Raw genomic sequence first — 14,575 nt, 5'->3', positions numbered from 1 at the left:
CGAGCTTAGTTTTTCTTTTTGGTATATACATAGATATATGTAAATTTCGTGCGCGCACGTGCGGGGTGTCTCAGAAAAAAAAAATTTTTAATAACCGCTGCGTCATTGTTTTGGGCACAATTACACCAATTATGATTAGTTATGATTTCATAATAAATATTTGGAACAGATAATACCATAATAAAACAGTGCGTTTGAGTCATAAATTAGAAAAAAAAAAAGGTTCAAAGTCGCAAGGAATTATATATAGTGATCATTAACACTTTTTTTTTATTGTAAAAAAAGAAAAAAAAAAGAGGAAGAATAAAAGAAACCAGGTTTTTTTTTTTTTTTAATCATGCCGATGCTTAAGGACCCTTCAAGGAAATATAAGAAATTTCCTGCGTTCAACTTGCCAAATCGACAATGGCCTTCACGGTCGTTGGATAAGGCACCAAGATGGTTGGCTACTGATTTGCGAGATGGCAATCAATCCCTGCCTGGTAAGTAAACCCAAAAACACCAGAGTGATTGTTAAAGAAAAACTGACCGAGGAAAAATTGGTTTAGATCCAATGTCGATTGAGGAAAAAGATCTTTATTTTGCCAAATTAGTAGAGATTGGTTACAAGGAAATCGAAGTCGCGTTTCCGTCGGCGTCACAGATTGATTTTGATTTTACTCGCAAATGCGTGGCTGCAGCACCGGATGATGTGTGGATTCAAGTATTATCACCATGCAGGGAAGATTTGATCCGACGAACGATTGAATCATTAAAAGGTGCCAAAAAGGCTATCGTGCATTTATATTTGGCCACGTCAGAATGTTTCCGTCGGGTGGTGTTTGGCATGAGTGAAGAAGAAAGTATCGAATTAGTTACCAGGTGCACAAATTTGGTTCGATCGCTTACCAAGGATGATCCATCTCAGGCTGGCACTCAATGGCAGTATGAATTCTCACCCGAGACATTTTCGGATACGTCAGCCGAATACGTGATTAAGATTTGTGAAGCGGTTAAGGCCGCTTGGGGTCCGACCGAGGATGAAAAAATTATTTTCAACCTGCCAGCCACGGTTGAGATGTCGACACCGAACGTTTACGCTGATCAGATTGAGTTTTTTTGCACAAACGTTACCGAACGGGAAAAAATTTGTGTGTCGTTGCATCCACATAACGATCGAGGTTGCGCGGTGGCAGCGGCAGAGTTGGCCCAGATGGCAGGTGCTGACCGAGTGGAAGGATGCTTGTTTGGTAACGGCGAGCGTACCGGCAATGTCGACCTTGTCACGTTGGCCCTGAACTTGTACACGCAAGGTATCAGTCCGCATGTTGATTTTTCAGATTTGGTTTCCGTGATCAAGGTTGTTGAACAATGCAACAAGATCCCGGTTGCAGAACGAGCTCCGTATGGTGGACAATTGGTGGTTTGTGCGTTTTCAGGATCGCATCAAGATGCAATCAAAAAGGGGTTTAACACTCGGACTGAACTTGTCAAGGCTCGAATTGCTGACGGCAGTGCGCAAAGCGAGGATGACGTGGCATGGCAAATTCCTTACCTGCCATTAGATCCGAAGGACATTGGTCGCACGTACGAGGCCGTGATCCGGGTTAATTCACAATCGGGCAAAGGTGGTGCGGCATGGATCATTTTAACCAAATTGGGATTGGACTTGCCTCGTGGATTACAAATCGCATTTTCTAAAATCGTGCAGGTGGAAGCTGAAAAGGCAGGCAGGGAACTTAAGGCATCTGAGATTGAATCCTTATTTACAAACAGCTATTTGCAAAGCAAGTTTGTGTTAAAAAATTATGACACCGTCAGGATCGATGAACAAAACCGCAAATTTACCGGCGTGGTCGAACTCGATGGTCGTGAGACCGTGCTGAGCGGTGTCGGTAACGGTCCCATTTCAGCATTCACGAATGCCTTGTCGAACGGGTTTGGTGTTAAGGTCGAAGTATGGGATTATAAGGAGCATGCTATCGGTCAAGGCTCAAACGTGAAAGCATCCACGTTTATTGAAATTAAGGTCGATAACAACACCAAAAAATGGGGCGTAGGCATTCATGAAGATGTCGTGCAAGCTTCAATTTTATCTATTCTTTCTGCATTTGCCGGGGTTTTGTAATATAAAAAAGATTCCGTGACGCATCGCGTTCAAAAAAAAACTGGCGGGAGTGGGATATCTTGTTTTTTTTTTGGAAGAAGAAGAAAAAATAAAAGAAAAAAACTATTGATTTAAAAATAGTTATATTTGGGAAATTTGGATTTGATTTGAGTTAATTTTTTTTTTTGGTTATAAATTTACATCTATTTGTTTGTTACAAAACAATAAATCTATTTACCATCATTTATGGAAATATTTGGGGGCATAAATGCAGGCATTATGGCATTTAGGGGCCCGATTTTCGAGGTCTCCAGAAAAAGAAAAAAAAAATTTATTTTATTCAACTAATCGAAATTTATTCACAAAACTTGTATTTTAAATAGTATATTATTTTATATACGGTGATTGACATGCTCCCTGGTCTGATTAAATTTCTTGATGTAGTATGCAACATACGTTACCCAAACCCGATGGAAACTAGAGTAGTTTATACCTCCATGATGCTTGCAACAAAGTTAATGTCATCAATTAAAAAAAGAAAACTACTCTTGAAATAATTTCAGAAATTATACGTTTACATGAGCTTAGCCTTGGCAACAAAGTAGAGTAAGATGTACGATTCACATAAAATAATCTTTTTCAAGTGTTTTCAATCACAATTCTTAAATTTTTTACAAAAAAAAAAAACAAAAAAAGAACTTTACAATCCCATAACACACAAAGAATCATTCCCATTTTGCAACATTGCCTCCCTTTTCCTGTTCTTTTTTTTTTCCTTTCTTTTTTATTAAAAAAATTTCATAACTGCAGTCATATAAAAAAGTTTTGTTTTTTTTTTTAAAAAAAATTTCGTTTTCGACTAATCGCAAAGTTTAAAAAAAAAAAAAAAGAGACCTAAGCAAAATGGAAGTTCCATACAATCCAGGCAAAAACATGAGTGAAAATGTGGTTATTATACTGAATGAGCTCTTTAATTTTTTTTTTATGAAAGCGCAGGGAAATCGGTAGTGGATGAAAGGTCAATCTTGGCAGAGGCAGTAACAGAGGCAGTAACAGGAGCAGTTGAAGCACCGTTGTTGCGAGCACCACCACGAGGACCGTTGTTACGGCCGCCTCTGCCACCATTGCGAGCACCGCCACGAGGACCACCACGGCCACGTCTGCTGGCAGCGTTAGGGTCAACGAATTGAGGTTCAAATTCAATCACGACTTTCTCCTTCTGCTTCTTTGACTTGACCGTATCTCTCTTGGGCTTGAGACCAGCAAAGAAGCTGTCTTCTTCAACCTGTGGTTCTTCATGGTTAACAACAGTACCCCATGAGCTGGTATCCTCAGTGAGCTTGCGGATCGTAGGCTTGGGGCCCAACTCGGCGGTCTTGAGCTTCAATTCTTCAAGGTATTCCTCAAGCGTTTTTGAGTTATCCTCTTCGGGAACTTCAGCATCGGCGACACCAGCATCGGTGGCGTCAGCAGAGGTAAGCTCAGCATTGGCATCAGCCTTGGAGGCAACCTCATCCTTGAGCTCGGTGGAATTTGAGCCCCATGATTCCTCGACCTGCTTCTGGGAGTCACTAAAACGATTAGCATTAATAACGCATTTATTTGGGAAAAAAAAATACAATGAGGTATACATACCGAGGAGCGTTTGATTGACGATCAAACTGTCTCTTGCCGCGGTTGGCACGAGCCGTCTTGGCGGAATTGGCCTCACCCTCAGCGGGCACGCCACGGTTGCGGTTTGCGCTGCGACCAACACCCTTGTTTCGGATGGCATCCTCGTTAGCATTTCTTGATGGACGAGATGGCCTGGCATTTTCAGGCTTGGCTGACTTTGGTGGCTGATCAGCCTTCTTCGATGACGTGGTGGACTTGACAACCAATTTTGGAGCTGGGGCGGGTGAAGGAACCGTATCAGCTTCTTCAGCGTCGTCAACTATACAACATAAAAAAAAAAATCCAGATAGTCAGTAACTGAACAAAATCAAAGGAAACGAAAAGTAATGTAAATTCGAGTTGAGCCAGAAAGGACATTGTGCCTGACAAAAAAGACAGACGTTACCAGAACAGGCACGCATTAAATTTTTTTTTTTTCAAAATCACAAGTTGGCAAGAAAAATAGTAATAAACTGTGGCCATGATGATTGACATTTTAAAAAGTAAAATAAAATAAAAGCATACCCAACAGGCTGAATGGATTCTGTAAAATCAGTTAGCTGATGATGCACTAAATGAAAAAAAAAAAATCTTTCCCCCCAACAGCAGGAACGGTAAGGAAATTAAAACGGACAAGACCTACCTTGTAAGCAACAGACATGTCTGCAGTATGTATACACCTGCAATTGGCTAGTTGCGGATTGTCTTTAAAAAGGGAAGAAAAAAACAGGGACAAAGGGGAAAAAAGTGCAAGAAGAAAGAAGGAGTGATCAGAAGAAAAATGATGTCGTGAGTCGCTGAGCTCTTTTTGCACTTTTTTTCTTGTTCTTTTTTGGCCAACGCTTTCGTCGACCTTTTTTTGGCTTCGCAAAACGGGGCCCTAGCCCTGGAGGGACGAATCCTTCCCCGGCCCTCGCGTGTGCCCTAAGTGCCGAGCCCTAGATTCGTGTGGGGTCGTTGGCCAGCGCCAGTGTTTCGCAGTCACAAAATCAATGTGCTCGTGCACGTGCGCCTATCGGGTGACACAACGCGTCGGTGCGGGCGCGCCGGGTCCGCGCATGCGCGTCTGCGTTAATGGCGCGCGTGAGCTGCTGCCGGCAAAAACAGGCCGGGTAAAATTTATTTTTTTTAGTCAGCAAACGCCCCGGTTGAGCCTCAACTCAAAATCGACTTTTGTTCGTTGTTATTTTGTTCTTGTTCATCCATCCAACCGGCCCCCAATTCATCGAATCCTTGCCAATGGCGTTTGCGTCCAACAATCCGTTTCGCACCTCCGTGCATCAGAATAACGCTTACTTTTTGCATCATGAACCTACTTCGCCCATACCACCACCACCTCCTCCGCCACCACCGCGGCTAGCTAAGGGAGGCGTACGCGGACGAGTAAGCGGTAGTGGTGCTCGCGCCACGGCCATGTCGCCGAGCGTGTCGGCTCCTGCTGCCGCCACGTCCAGGGTATCGTCGTTCGGATCCAAGAATCCGTTTCTTGACGTGCTGGAGGACTCGCCGATCTCGTCGTCGCCGTCAACGGCATCATCTCCAACTGCATCTACTGCATCTATCGTGTATTTACAACGATCCGCGTCCGACACGCCAAAAAACAAGTACGTGGTAATATTGTGATTTTGTTTTGCAAGTTGATTAATCATACCATTGTTTCGTTTTTTTTTTTTTAGTCAATTGTCTGAACTACTGATCGACCTGTCCGTGGACGAGACAGAGCGATCGTCGCCGTTGCTGCCGCTACCGCCGCGATCCGGCAGACGCAAAGTATCCGAACCAGAACATCGGCAACGTATGTGACATAGAAGTGCGCCTATTCGTGTACTAACAATTGATCAGGCAAAACCGATCGTCATCGTCGAAATTCTGATTACTCTATGGAAGAATCTCGGGACACGGTCATCGACGACGTTTATCGGGACTACCGGAAACATGCGTCATCGTCATCTAGGCGGCAAAAGGAAGAACGCGATGATCCGTTTGTCACGCCGCCTTCGTCGACGTCTAACAATAGCAATACCCACTTGTCAAAGTCAAAGTATAACCACCGACATGCCTTATCAACCCCGGTCGCTCACGTGTCGTCCCGGCGGCGCCCAAGTTCGCCGCCTAAGGATTCAACCACTACATTATCATCATCATCATCATCACTGTCTAGGCGAGAAGCGGTCGTAGACTCTCACAACCGTCATCACAAGTCGCATTCGCATAACGTTGAAAGCGAAAAAAAGCGGTCGCCTTCCAAACGGCCGGACGGATCTAGCAAGACTACTACGACAACCACAACAACAACTACAACATCTTCATCATCATCGTCACCTCCTCATAAATCCACCTCAACATCATCCGGATCAAAGAAAAAACAACAACAGCAGCAGGCATCAATGGACAAGATCGACAAGCTTGACGTGACTGGTATTTTCGGATTCGGATTTCATCATGATGGCCCGTTCGACGCATGCAATCCGCATCGTAATGTGAATAGCAAGAAGGCTCCCATGCTGGCGTTCCCTGCTGATTCAGAAAATAATTCACTGCGCCCGTTGGTGGGGTCAAATGACGATGACGATCATGGCGGTGGTGATCGTGGCGGCGGCAGCGGCAGCGGCAGCGGCATGTCGCATGGCGATATTTCGCTCGGCTTGGGTTCGTCAACATTTTTGGAAGGCGCGCCGGCCAGTCAGGCAGCCATTAAGCAACAGAAATTACAACAACGAGCAAAAGAAGCAGCAGACGGTCGGATTGATTTTAGTAACATTGGTGGGTCAAGTTATGAAAGTGGCGCCGGCTTGAGCCGAAAAAAATCGATCGTGCAAAAACTGCGGGGCGTGAGCGGCGAGTCTGCAGTGACAACCGGGGCGTCGTCATTGTCATTGTCGTCGTCGTCGCCGGCCGCGTCAACGTCGATGGCGCCTCCGCAGCCGCCACAACGGCGCAGGAGTGCAGATGACCGAAAGACAGTCGTCGTGTTGGAGAATGACGAAATCGCAGGCTCACGTCCGATGGCAAGGCAGGCATCGGTTGATGAGTCATCAACAACCTCTGCAGGATTGTTGAAACGGGTGCGATCGCTCAAGGTTGGCGGTCGCCGGCGAGTGGACTAGAATTCAACTTAAGACCTTGCATTGTTGCCAAACCAAGATTTTTAATGAATATAGGCATGATGAAATTGTACGATTATTGTGAAATTTAATTTTTTTTTTTTATTTTTTTTCATTGGGGGTGCCAAGTGGGAAAATGGCATTTTTTTTTACTTGTATATAGTTTAAATCAAGGAAAACGTTATTAATCACAAGGTGTCGACTATTACAAGGAAGTACTTTGTACGAAAGCAAAATACTAACAAACCAAAAAAAAGGGGTCGGGGTTTAAAAAAGAAACAAGGAAAAAAAAAACAAGCATTTTTTTAAACTTGGGATACAATTAACCTGGCAAATGTTCAAAGATATATATTATCATCAATATATCAGTACGGTATGCGAGAATTATTAAAATCGACAAGGTTCCAAGGTTCCCACATGCAATTGCAATAAACCTTGATTTATTTAGAAATAACGACAAAACACGCATGCAGACACAAAATGGCTTATGGTTATGAAGGCAATTTCGACAATACCGATCGCTTTCTTTTCCTCTGATACTCCAATTTGAAGTAAATGAATATCAATTAATCATCACACGACCCAGCTGATCTTCCATAATAAGTTGCTCAACCACTTTGGCATTATCTTTTTAACTTTTTTTGCTTTGACCGTTTTGGGTACCAATCCACAATTCCATCGGCCGGTAGTCCCGCACCAAGGTTTTTCACTGTAAGCTTGTAAGGAGACATGTACTTTGTAGTAAGAACCGTCCGGTTGGCATCGTCAAATCGGTGGACCGATGCCTGACAGATTTTCACATGATTCATTTTGATCCAGATCGATTGTCGTGATTGACCAAAACTTACCTGCCTTGCAATCGTCCGAGAACGTTTCCATTTCTTTAAGTTGCTCCAACGACATGTTGGCCTTCTCGAAAGTTTTACGCATATCCCCAATTGCTCGCCGAGCTGCTTAGAAGACATAATGCAAGCGCACGATGACATTGCAAAAGCGGGAAAGTGCGCTGGTGAAATAGTAACATCTGCTGCCAGCGATGCGTCATGCGCTCGTTGGTCGTTGTAGGGTATCCGGCGAAAGCTTGTTGGTTTTGAGTTGGACAAGAGTCAGCGCCATGTGATGGGAAAAAGGAATTAGGAACACGCAGACAAGGTTCCGGTTGAACTCCAATCATTCATAAATGATTCGCCCCCGCATAACAATTCGGTGGTCGAGCCGAGGGATAAGCAACAATAATTGAAGTTTATTCGGTTTGGATTTTCGGTTGATCGTCGGCCACCCCACCCGGTGCAATAAATTGATGACGGATCGGCCTCCACTTGTTTGAATTATGCGGGGAAAAAGAGGAGATTGACTCAAAAGCTCTCCTTGTTGAAGGATGGCCACAATGTATAATAAAATAAATATATCTAGATATAAATGTAATATCCACCGGCCTGTCGCATACCCGATACAACCCAAGCAATTATTACATTACAATTTTACAATGAGACTTTCAATCGCACTCACATTCGCAGCAACAACAACAATGACGACGACGTTGTTCATGGCCGTCGTCAATGCGTTACCTCAATCCGGTTCGTCTGCGCCCGCGTGCGCAACCACATGCCTGACCGAATCCATGTCGGATTCCGGTTGCCAAACCGCGTCGATTCAATGCCTTTGCACGTCACAGCAATATATTTCGGCCGTGACTTCATGCGTCGTGAACTCGTGCCAGCAAGACGAGTTTGATGCCGCACTGACGTATGCGCAGTCGTTGTGTAACGGTGCCGGCGTGCCGTTGTCGCTTGATACTGCCACCATTTCAGGGTTGAACGGTGGTGCCGGTGCCAGTGCGACTAGCAGTGCTGCCGATGTATCGTCTTCTTCTGCAGACGCAAGCACCACGGAGGACTTGTCGTCGGCGTCGTCGTCATTGTCGTCGTCTGCATCTGCAGCTGCATCTACGTCTGCATCTACGTCTGCGTCTACTACGTCTGCACAATCAGAACAAGCATCTGAGCGGGCAACGTCTGACGCATCAAGCGCATCTGCCACGTCCGGCGCATCTGGCTCAGTCACGTCACCTGGTGCATCCGCCAGGGCCACATCAGGTTCTGCATCGGCGGCGTCTGCGTCGGCGTCAGTATCCGCATCGGGATCTGCCGCAGCTGCTGCTACGACTTCGAGCACGTCTGCCGGCAACTTGCCAACTTACGCGACCGTGCATGTTTGGTTTGCGGTCTTGGGCACGGTCGTGGCATCATTGGCATTTGGCGTGCTTGCGTTTATGTAAAATGAAACAAGACCGACATTAATGATTTGTATTTATTTTTTGTTTTTAATTTTCTTGGGTAGCAAAATGATAATTGAGTGTGTCTGTGACTTTGTAAAGATTGGTGAACGTTTAATTTTTTGATTGCCGGTCGTGAGAAGGTAAAGACGGAGGCGTGGCTAAAATTTTTAAACCTGCCGGGTCACCAGCGTATGCGAGCCAATATTTTGAAGGATGCCATTGCAAGTCAGTCACGGCTGACCTGAGGGGGAAGGCATGGACTTGATTGCCAGACTCGACCGATGCCACGTAAATGTTGTTGCTGCCGTTGTTGGACGACGCCGGCGTTGGCCGATCGGGAATGAAAACAACGGCCAGGAACGCGCCGTCGAATGAAAAAGATAACGCCCTGACTGGGAAAGATGATGCCGAAGCGAACGTGATTGTGCGCAGGCAGGACAGGTCGTGCAATTGCCAGATTGAAACTAGTGAGTCCGCCGACCCAACTGCCAGGTATCTGCCCAACGGATCGAACTGCGCGGCCGTGATTGCGGCCCGATGCGCAGGCACGGACGCCAATACCTTGGGCTGATCACCGGGGCCACCGCCAACGTGGACAAAACGAAGAATGCCGGATGACAAGCCGACGACGAGCACGACGCGGTCGGTCGTGAACGCAAACACGGCCACGGTGAAGTCGCCAGCGGATTGGTCCGGGTCGAGGTAGGGCTTGCCGGCAGGTTGCAACGATTTGGCATCAAGAAACATGATCGTGCGGCCGCCGCGGGCAGGCATGATGGCAATCACGGATCCATCAGGCGCGTAGATTGCGGCAGCAGGCATCAAAGTGGCCGACGACGTTGAGGCCAGGCATGTGTTTGCCCTGACGTCCCACAGGCGGACCGTGCCAGCAGCGGTCGCGCACACGCACAACCGGTCAGACAAGGTCGGATCCCAAGCAATCGCATCCGCACCACCACCACCACCACCACCACCACCTGCAGCTGTTGAATGCTGCCGCAGCTCGGTCGAATATCTCACGTCAGCACGTTCCGGATTCCAAACCCGGACTGCAGCAGCCGACGCCGCCGTGGCCGTGGCGACCCGGTTTCCGAGCGGGTTCCATGCCACTGCGCGCACGGCCACCGGGCGTTGCTCACGGTACTCCCTGGCCACGAGCCTGCGCAGAGCAGGCGGTGCCAGGCTTGCTTGAGTTGCCGTTGGAGGTATCGTCGTCGTCGTCGTCGTCATTGCATGGCCTTGCCGAGGAGGGTACTTTGGGCCGGTAGCCATGTACCGACGTGCGGCGCCCAGGGTACGGGCATCGCGCCCTGGCGGTGGGAATTAATTTTGCGTTGCGGTCGAGTACCGATACCGTATCGCAACCTGTACCTTCTTGCTCAACTCTTGTTTGGCCGTTTGTCTTCACCGTTCGTTTGTCGAATCAGTCCAACGAACACCGTTTAGACGCTTGCGTTTTGCCGCGCTGTCGTCCGCACCACTGCCTTCTTCTTCTTCGACGTCGTCGTCGTCCCGGCTGCCTGGCCCGCCTGCTCCGGTGGCGGCGGCGGCCTCTTTGCATCAGCAGCAGCAGCAGCACCATCAGCGTCTGCAGCAACATCAGCAGGATTCAGCACAGGCACAGGCACAAGCAGCAGCTGCAGCAGCAGCAGCAGCACTGGAAGCTTCGCTGGTGCCTCACTACACACCCTACCCGACCATGGCTGGGTTCCCTGGATTATCGCTGCACCCGCACCACAACAGCAACAACAGCAACAGCAACGGCAGCACCAGCAACAACAACAGCACCAATGGTAATAATGCCAATGCAAACACGTCAGCGGCATCGACCGCCGCGTCCACGCCGTTGCAACAGCACCAGCAACCGCCACAGACGTCCAATGCCGCCGGTCAGACGCCGCCTAATGTCAGTCAGCATTTGCAGCACCAGCACCAGCACCAGCAGCAATTGCAATTGCCACCAGCCCGGCATCAGCACCAAATCTTTGCACCTCAGAACTATGCGACTTCGTACTCGAATTTTCCCGTGTCGCCGCCGGTAGCCATGAACCTAGGCATGTACCAGACTCACCAGCAGCAGCCGCAAGCACAACAGCAACAGCAGCAGCAGCAGCAATTACAAAAACAGTCACTGCAGCAGCGAACACCACAGCAACCGCAGCTGACTCAATCACAACAACAGCCTCCGTTCAATGCCTTTGTGCAACCGTTGCATAACTTGCATCATCACTTACAGCAACAGCAACAGCAACAGCAACATCGGTCATCAGCAGACCTGGGCTTGCAAATTGCGGTCGACTCTTATGCTTCGCCGCGGTTGTACGATAGCAATAACATAACCAACATTAACAATCCCAATAACAATCCCAATAACACTCCCAAGATACCGCAAGCTAGTCCCGGCCAGCGTCCGATTTTGCTTCATCCGCCCGCAGAAGCTCATCATCTTCATCATCAGCAGCAGCAGCAGCAACAACAACAACACCATCATCTTCATTCTCAAGCGACACCGTCGGTGACGTCGTCATCGAATGCGAATCTTTTTCTTGATCCGCTCGATCATGCTGATTTGGTTCCACCACCGGCACAGCTCGCACAGGACATGAGCAATCACACAAACACTAATAACAATGATGTTGTTATTAATAAAAAGCATAAACTCGACCAGTCACTTGCATCTGTTACTCCGGTCGCGATCAAACGGCAAGCCACGTCTTCCGGGTCGTCGTCACGACCGTCGACGTGGACAAAAGCCGAGGAAGACCGGCTGCGGGTGTTGGTCGAGGCAGGCACGAAATGGCAAGCCATCACGAAAGATTTCCCGCATCGGACCGCGGGCGCAATCAAGAAGCATTATTACGCGGACATGAAACGAAACGCGTCATGGAATTCAGACGAAGATCGCAAGTTGGCGGATGCGGTTCGTGAAGACGAAGAAAGCAAATGGAAACGGATAGCTGAAAAAGTGGGCAAGCCGGCGAAAGCATGCGAGAAGCGAATCAAGGAATTGGCCAAGTTGCAATTGCCTTCCCACCCTGGATTGTAAAATTAATGCCAGTTTTTTATTTAGTTGTTTGTTTATAGTAATGTAGTTTTGTTTTGTCATGTTTTGTTACTTTGATACTTTGTTATTTTGTTACGATAAAAACACTTCAATACAATGTTAATGCATCAAGCATTGGCCTATTTGACTATACGCATACGCCGCACTAATTAATCGCAGACTCGGCCTTGTTCAATTTATTCAATTAATATTCACGAGGTTACTATCCAATTTTTTATTTTTCTTTTCTTTGTCATCACTAAATGACCACGGCACAGACTCAAGAACCGACGACGACGTCGATATTGTTGGACTCTTCGTGTCGGTTATCGGTCCCGGCCGAAATCAGGTTGCCGGCCGTTTTTCTGGCAACCACCGTGTATGCCGTGCCGACCGGATTGTACCAAGGCGGCCGCATTGCCGGCTTGAGGTTCCTGGCCGAAAATTCGCACCGATTGCCAAGTACGGTGCAAGGATGGTATTTTTATCACAAGCGGAAAAATTACATGGTTATGAAGCATGCCATGACCGAATCCGTGGCGTACTCGACCCGCACGGTGTCGTTCATGATGGGCCTGTTTGGCATCGAAGCCTTGCTTGATCATGCCAGGGATCAGATTGATTTTTTAAACACGACTGCAGGCGCATCCGTGGTCGGTCTTGCCTACGCCTTGTTTCGTAAGTCCCTACGTTTGTCTCAAGTGTTTGAGTGTTACGTGTTTTCATTTTCATTAACTAACATGTTGCCATGCAGACCGGCTACCGCGAGCTCAGGTCAAAGCCATGGTCCGCACCGGCGTCAAGGTCGGCCTCGTGCTCGGCCTGGCCCAGGACGCACTCATGGCCGCAAAAGGTCATCTTTGGTATTACAACAAAATAAAATCAATTTTATGAACCATCGTTCTCATCATCACTCTCGCTGTCAATGTCTTCCAATTCAGGCATGGCGAACCTTAAAATGGCAGCCACGCCGGTGAATTGATCCAATTGCTTGCCAGATTCATGCAGGCTAGAGAAAACAAGTACTTCGCCACCCACGGCTCGGACCTGGTCAACCATGTCGACGTAGTGCCGCCGTAGTCGCACGTCGTTAACGTGACGAAACAATCGGTCCGAAATCAGTAGCGTTTGCACGGCGCCGGCTCGCACGGCTGCGTGCACATGATTGGGCCCGTACCATGCCTTGCCGGCGTCGGCGTCGTTCAACGCGGCAAAAAACCGGTTGAGCGCCACGGTTTCGCGAGCGAACTTGGTGTCTGCCAATTTGGCCATCACGGCCGGCTCCCTGAGTACCTGGTTTAGCGCATGAACATGTCCTGACCCGCAACTCACGACCACGAACTTGGGTTTTGCCCGCAACACGGCGGCCAGGCCCTGCTTGGTGGCATGATCCATCACGCGTTGCAAAAGTTGGCCGGCGGAAAACCCGGGTGAAGCCAGCACGACGGCCTTGAGGGTTGAGTAATCAAAATGCCGGCTCATGGCATCCACCACGGTGTCATAAAACCGGCCAACGGCCCGGTCATGTGCTGACGACGGGGCCGAGCCCGTGGCTGCAGCCCGCTTGCGTGGGATGCTCACGTCAATGCGTTGCCGGACAAGCGTCATGTGTTCCGTGACCAGGCACACGTTTGCCAGGCCGGATTGCTGCAACACGACGGCGCCAACTTCGGCCCCGGCGGCCGGGTCGCATGCCGCCTGCACGGTTTGCAACGACACGGAATCCCACGGTGCCTCAAATGTTTTGGTTAACGTGAACGCACGGTGCAGGCTGAGGTCGAGCGTGTGATGAGCGCCGACCCGCACGTGAGGGGACTCGTCGCTGACCTGGCCCGACGCATGCAGCGCGCCGCCGTCAGGGTCGAAATCCGTTTTGATTACGGTAATGCCGAGCACTAGCGAGATCCTCGAGCCTGCCTTGCCGGAACCGCTTGCTACTGCTGCGGCAGCATCCGCGTCATTGTCCTGGCCCTTGTTGTCCTTCGTGATGCGCCGGAACGTGGGGGCCCTAAGCTTGTCGCCGGGTTGGATCAAATTGTAGGCATGCCACAAGTCGGCAGGTTCTTGCGGCTCCAACTTGATTGACCCACACCCGTCCTTGTCGAGATGCTGCGAGATCAGCTTCATCGGTTGTGCTACGTGTCCCAGGATGGTTGAATTTTTTACTGTCTTTTCTTTTCTTGCCTTGGCTTGATTTATTTTTAATAATGAGTATTATGTAAGCAATCATGTAAGCTAAGTTCATGGTCGGATGGAATCGACAAGAACCACGACAGGTCGCCGTGCAAGTCCAGCGATACACAAAATCAACGGGGCAGTTTACTTTACGTTGCTGTCGTCGTCGTCGTCGTCGTCGTCGTCGTAGTGTGAGTGCCGGGCGGCTTCGACTTCCCAGCCGACACCCACATTCG

The 14,575-nt window shown here is 48.5% G+C and overlaps 8 protein-coding genes across 8 annotated transcripts; 5 read left to right on the top strand and 3 right to left on the bottom strand.

Annotated features, from left to right (window-relative positions):
• Window positions 1-264: 264 nt before the first annotated feature.
• Window positions 265-2,453, top strand: V1514DRAFT_327466 (uncharacterized protein). The gene is made up of 2 exons (XM_066926987.1): window positions 265-482; window positions 549-2,453. Exons 1-2 carry the CDS (start codon window positions 338-340, stop codon window positions 2,105-2,107), a joined length of 1,704 nt encoding a protein of 567 aa, XP_066784709.1. The 5' UTR covers window positions 265-337; the 3' UTR covers window positions 2,108-2,453.
• Window positions 2,454-2,664: 211 nt separating this feature from the next.
• On the bottom strand, window positions 2,665-4,575 carry V1514DRAFT_327464 (uncharacterized protein). Its single transcript, XM_066926986.1, has 4 exons — window positions 4,383-4,575; window positions 4,265-4,283; window positions 3,722-4,019; window positions 2,665-3,657 (listed from the first exon to the last, which is right to left on the bottom strand). Exons 1-4 carry the CDS (start codon window positions 4,398-4,400, stop codon window positions 3,069-3,071), a joined length of 924 nt encoding a protein of 307 aa, XP_066784708.1. The 5' UTR covers window positions 4,401-4,575; the 3' UTR covers window positions 2,665-3,068.
• A 403-nt stretch (window positions 4,576-4,978) lies between these two features.
• V1514DRAFT_341566 (Pal1 cell morphology protein-domain-containing protein) lies at window positions 4,979-6,846 on the top strand (the record flags this gene model as incomplete). Its single annotated transcript, XM_066929062.1, has 3 exons — window positions 4,979-5,343; window positions 5,416-5,534; window positions 5,582-6,846. The coding sequence occupies 3 exons, from the start codon at window positions 4,979-4,981 to the stop codon at window positions 6,844-6,846; spliced, it is 1,749 nt and encodes a 582-aa protein (XP_066784707.1).
• Window positions 6,847-8,371: 1,525 nt separating this feature from the next.
• On the top strand, window positions 8,372-9,121 carry V1514DRAFT_318751 (uncharacterized protein; the record flags this gene model as incomplete). Its single annotated transcript, XM_066925898.1, has 1 exon — window positions 8,372-9,121. The coding sequence occupies one exon, from the start codon at window positions 8,372-8,374 to the stop codon at window positions 9,119-9,121; it is 750 nt and encodes a 249-aa protein (XP_066784706.1).
• A 111-nt stretch (window positions 9,122-9,232) lies between these two features.
• On the bottom strand, window positions 9,233-10,351 carry V1514DRAFT_277622 (WD40-repeat-containing domain protein; the record flags this gene model as incomplete). Its single annotated transcript, XM_066924965.1, has 1 exon — window positions 9,233-10,351. The coding sequence occupies one exon, from the start codon at window positions 10,349-10,351 to the stop codon at window positions 9,233-9,235; it is 1,119 nt and encodes a 372-aa protein (XP_066784705.1).
• Window positions 10,352-11,573: 1,222 nt separating this feature from the next.
• V1514DRAFT_271943 (uncharacterized protein) lies at window positions 11,574-12,143 on the top strand (the record flags this gene model as incomplete). The annotated part of the gene is made up of 1 exon (XM_066924826.1): window positions 11,574-12,143. A coding segment is annotated over one exon (570 nt), but the record flags the coding sequence as incomplete, so codon positions are not given.
• A 332-nt stretch (window positions 12,144-12,475) lies between these two features.
• V1514DRAFT_273952 (uncharacterized protein) lies at window positions 12,476-13,031 on the top strand (the record flags this gene model as incomplete). Its single annotated transcript, XM_066924836.1, has 2 exons — window positions 12,476-12,842; window positions 12,919-13,031. Coding segments are annotated over 2 exons (480 nt in total), but the record flags the coding sequence as incomplete, so codon positions are not given.
• On the bottom strand, window positions 12,872-14,324 carry V1514DRAFT_327451 (uncharacterized protein). The gene has a single exon (XM_066926985.1). The coding sequence runs from the start codon at window positions 14,289-14,291 to the stop codon at window positions 13,053-13,055; it is 1,239 nt and encodes a 412-aa protein (XP_066784702.1). The 5' UTR covers window positions 14,292-14,324; the 3' UTR covers window positions 12,872-13,052.
• Between the last annotated feature and the right edge of the window lie 251 nt (window positions 14,325-14,575).

The sequence above is a fragment of the Lipomyces japonicus genome (assembly GCF_038497905.1).
Source record: "Lipomyces japonicus strain CBS 7319 unplaced genomic scaffold V1514scaffold_9, whole genome shotgun sequence".
Taxonomy (NCBI): Eukaryota; Fungi; Ascomycota; class Lipomycetes; order Lipomycetales; family Lipomycetaceae; genus Lipomyces; species Lipomyces japonicus.
The sequence above is the reverse complement of the archived record's forward strand: the minus strand, read 5'-3'. Positions and strand labels throughout refer to the sequence as shown.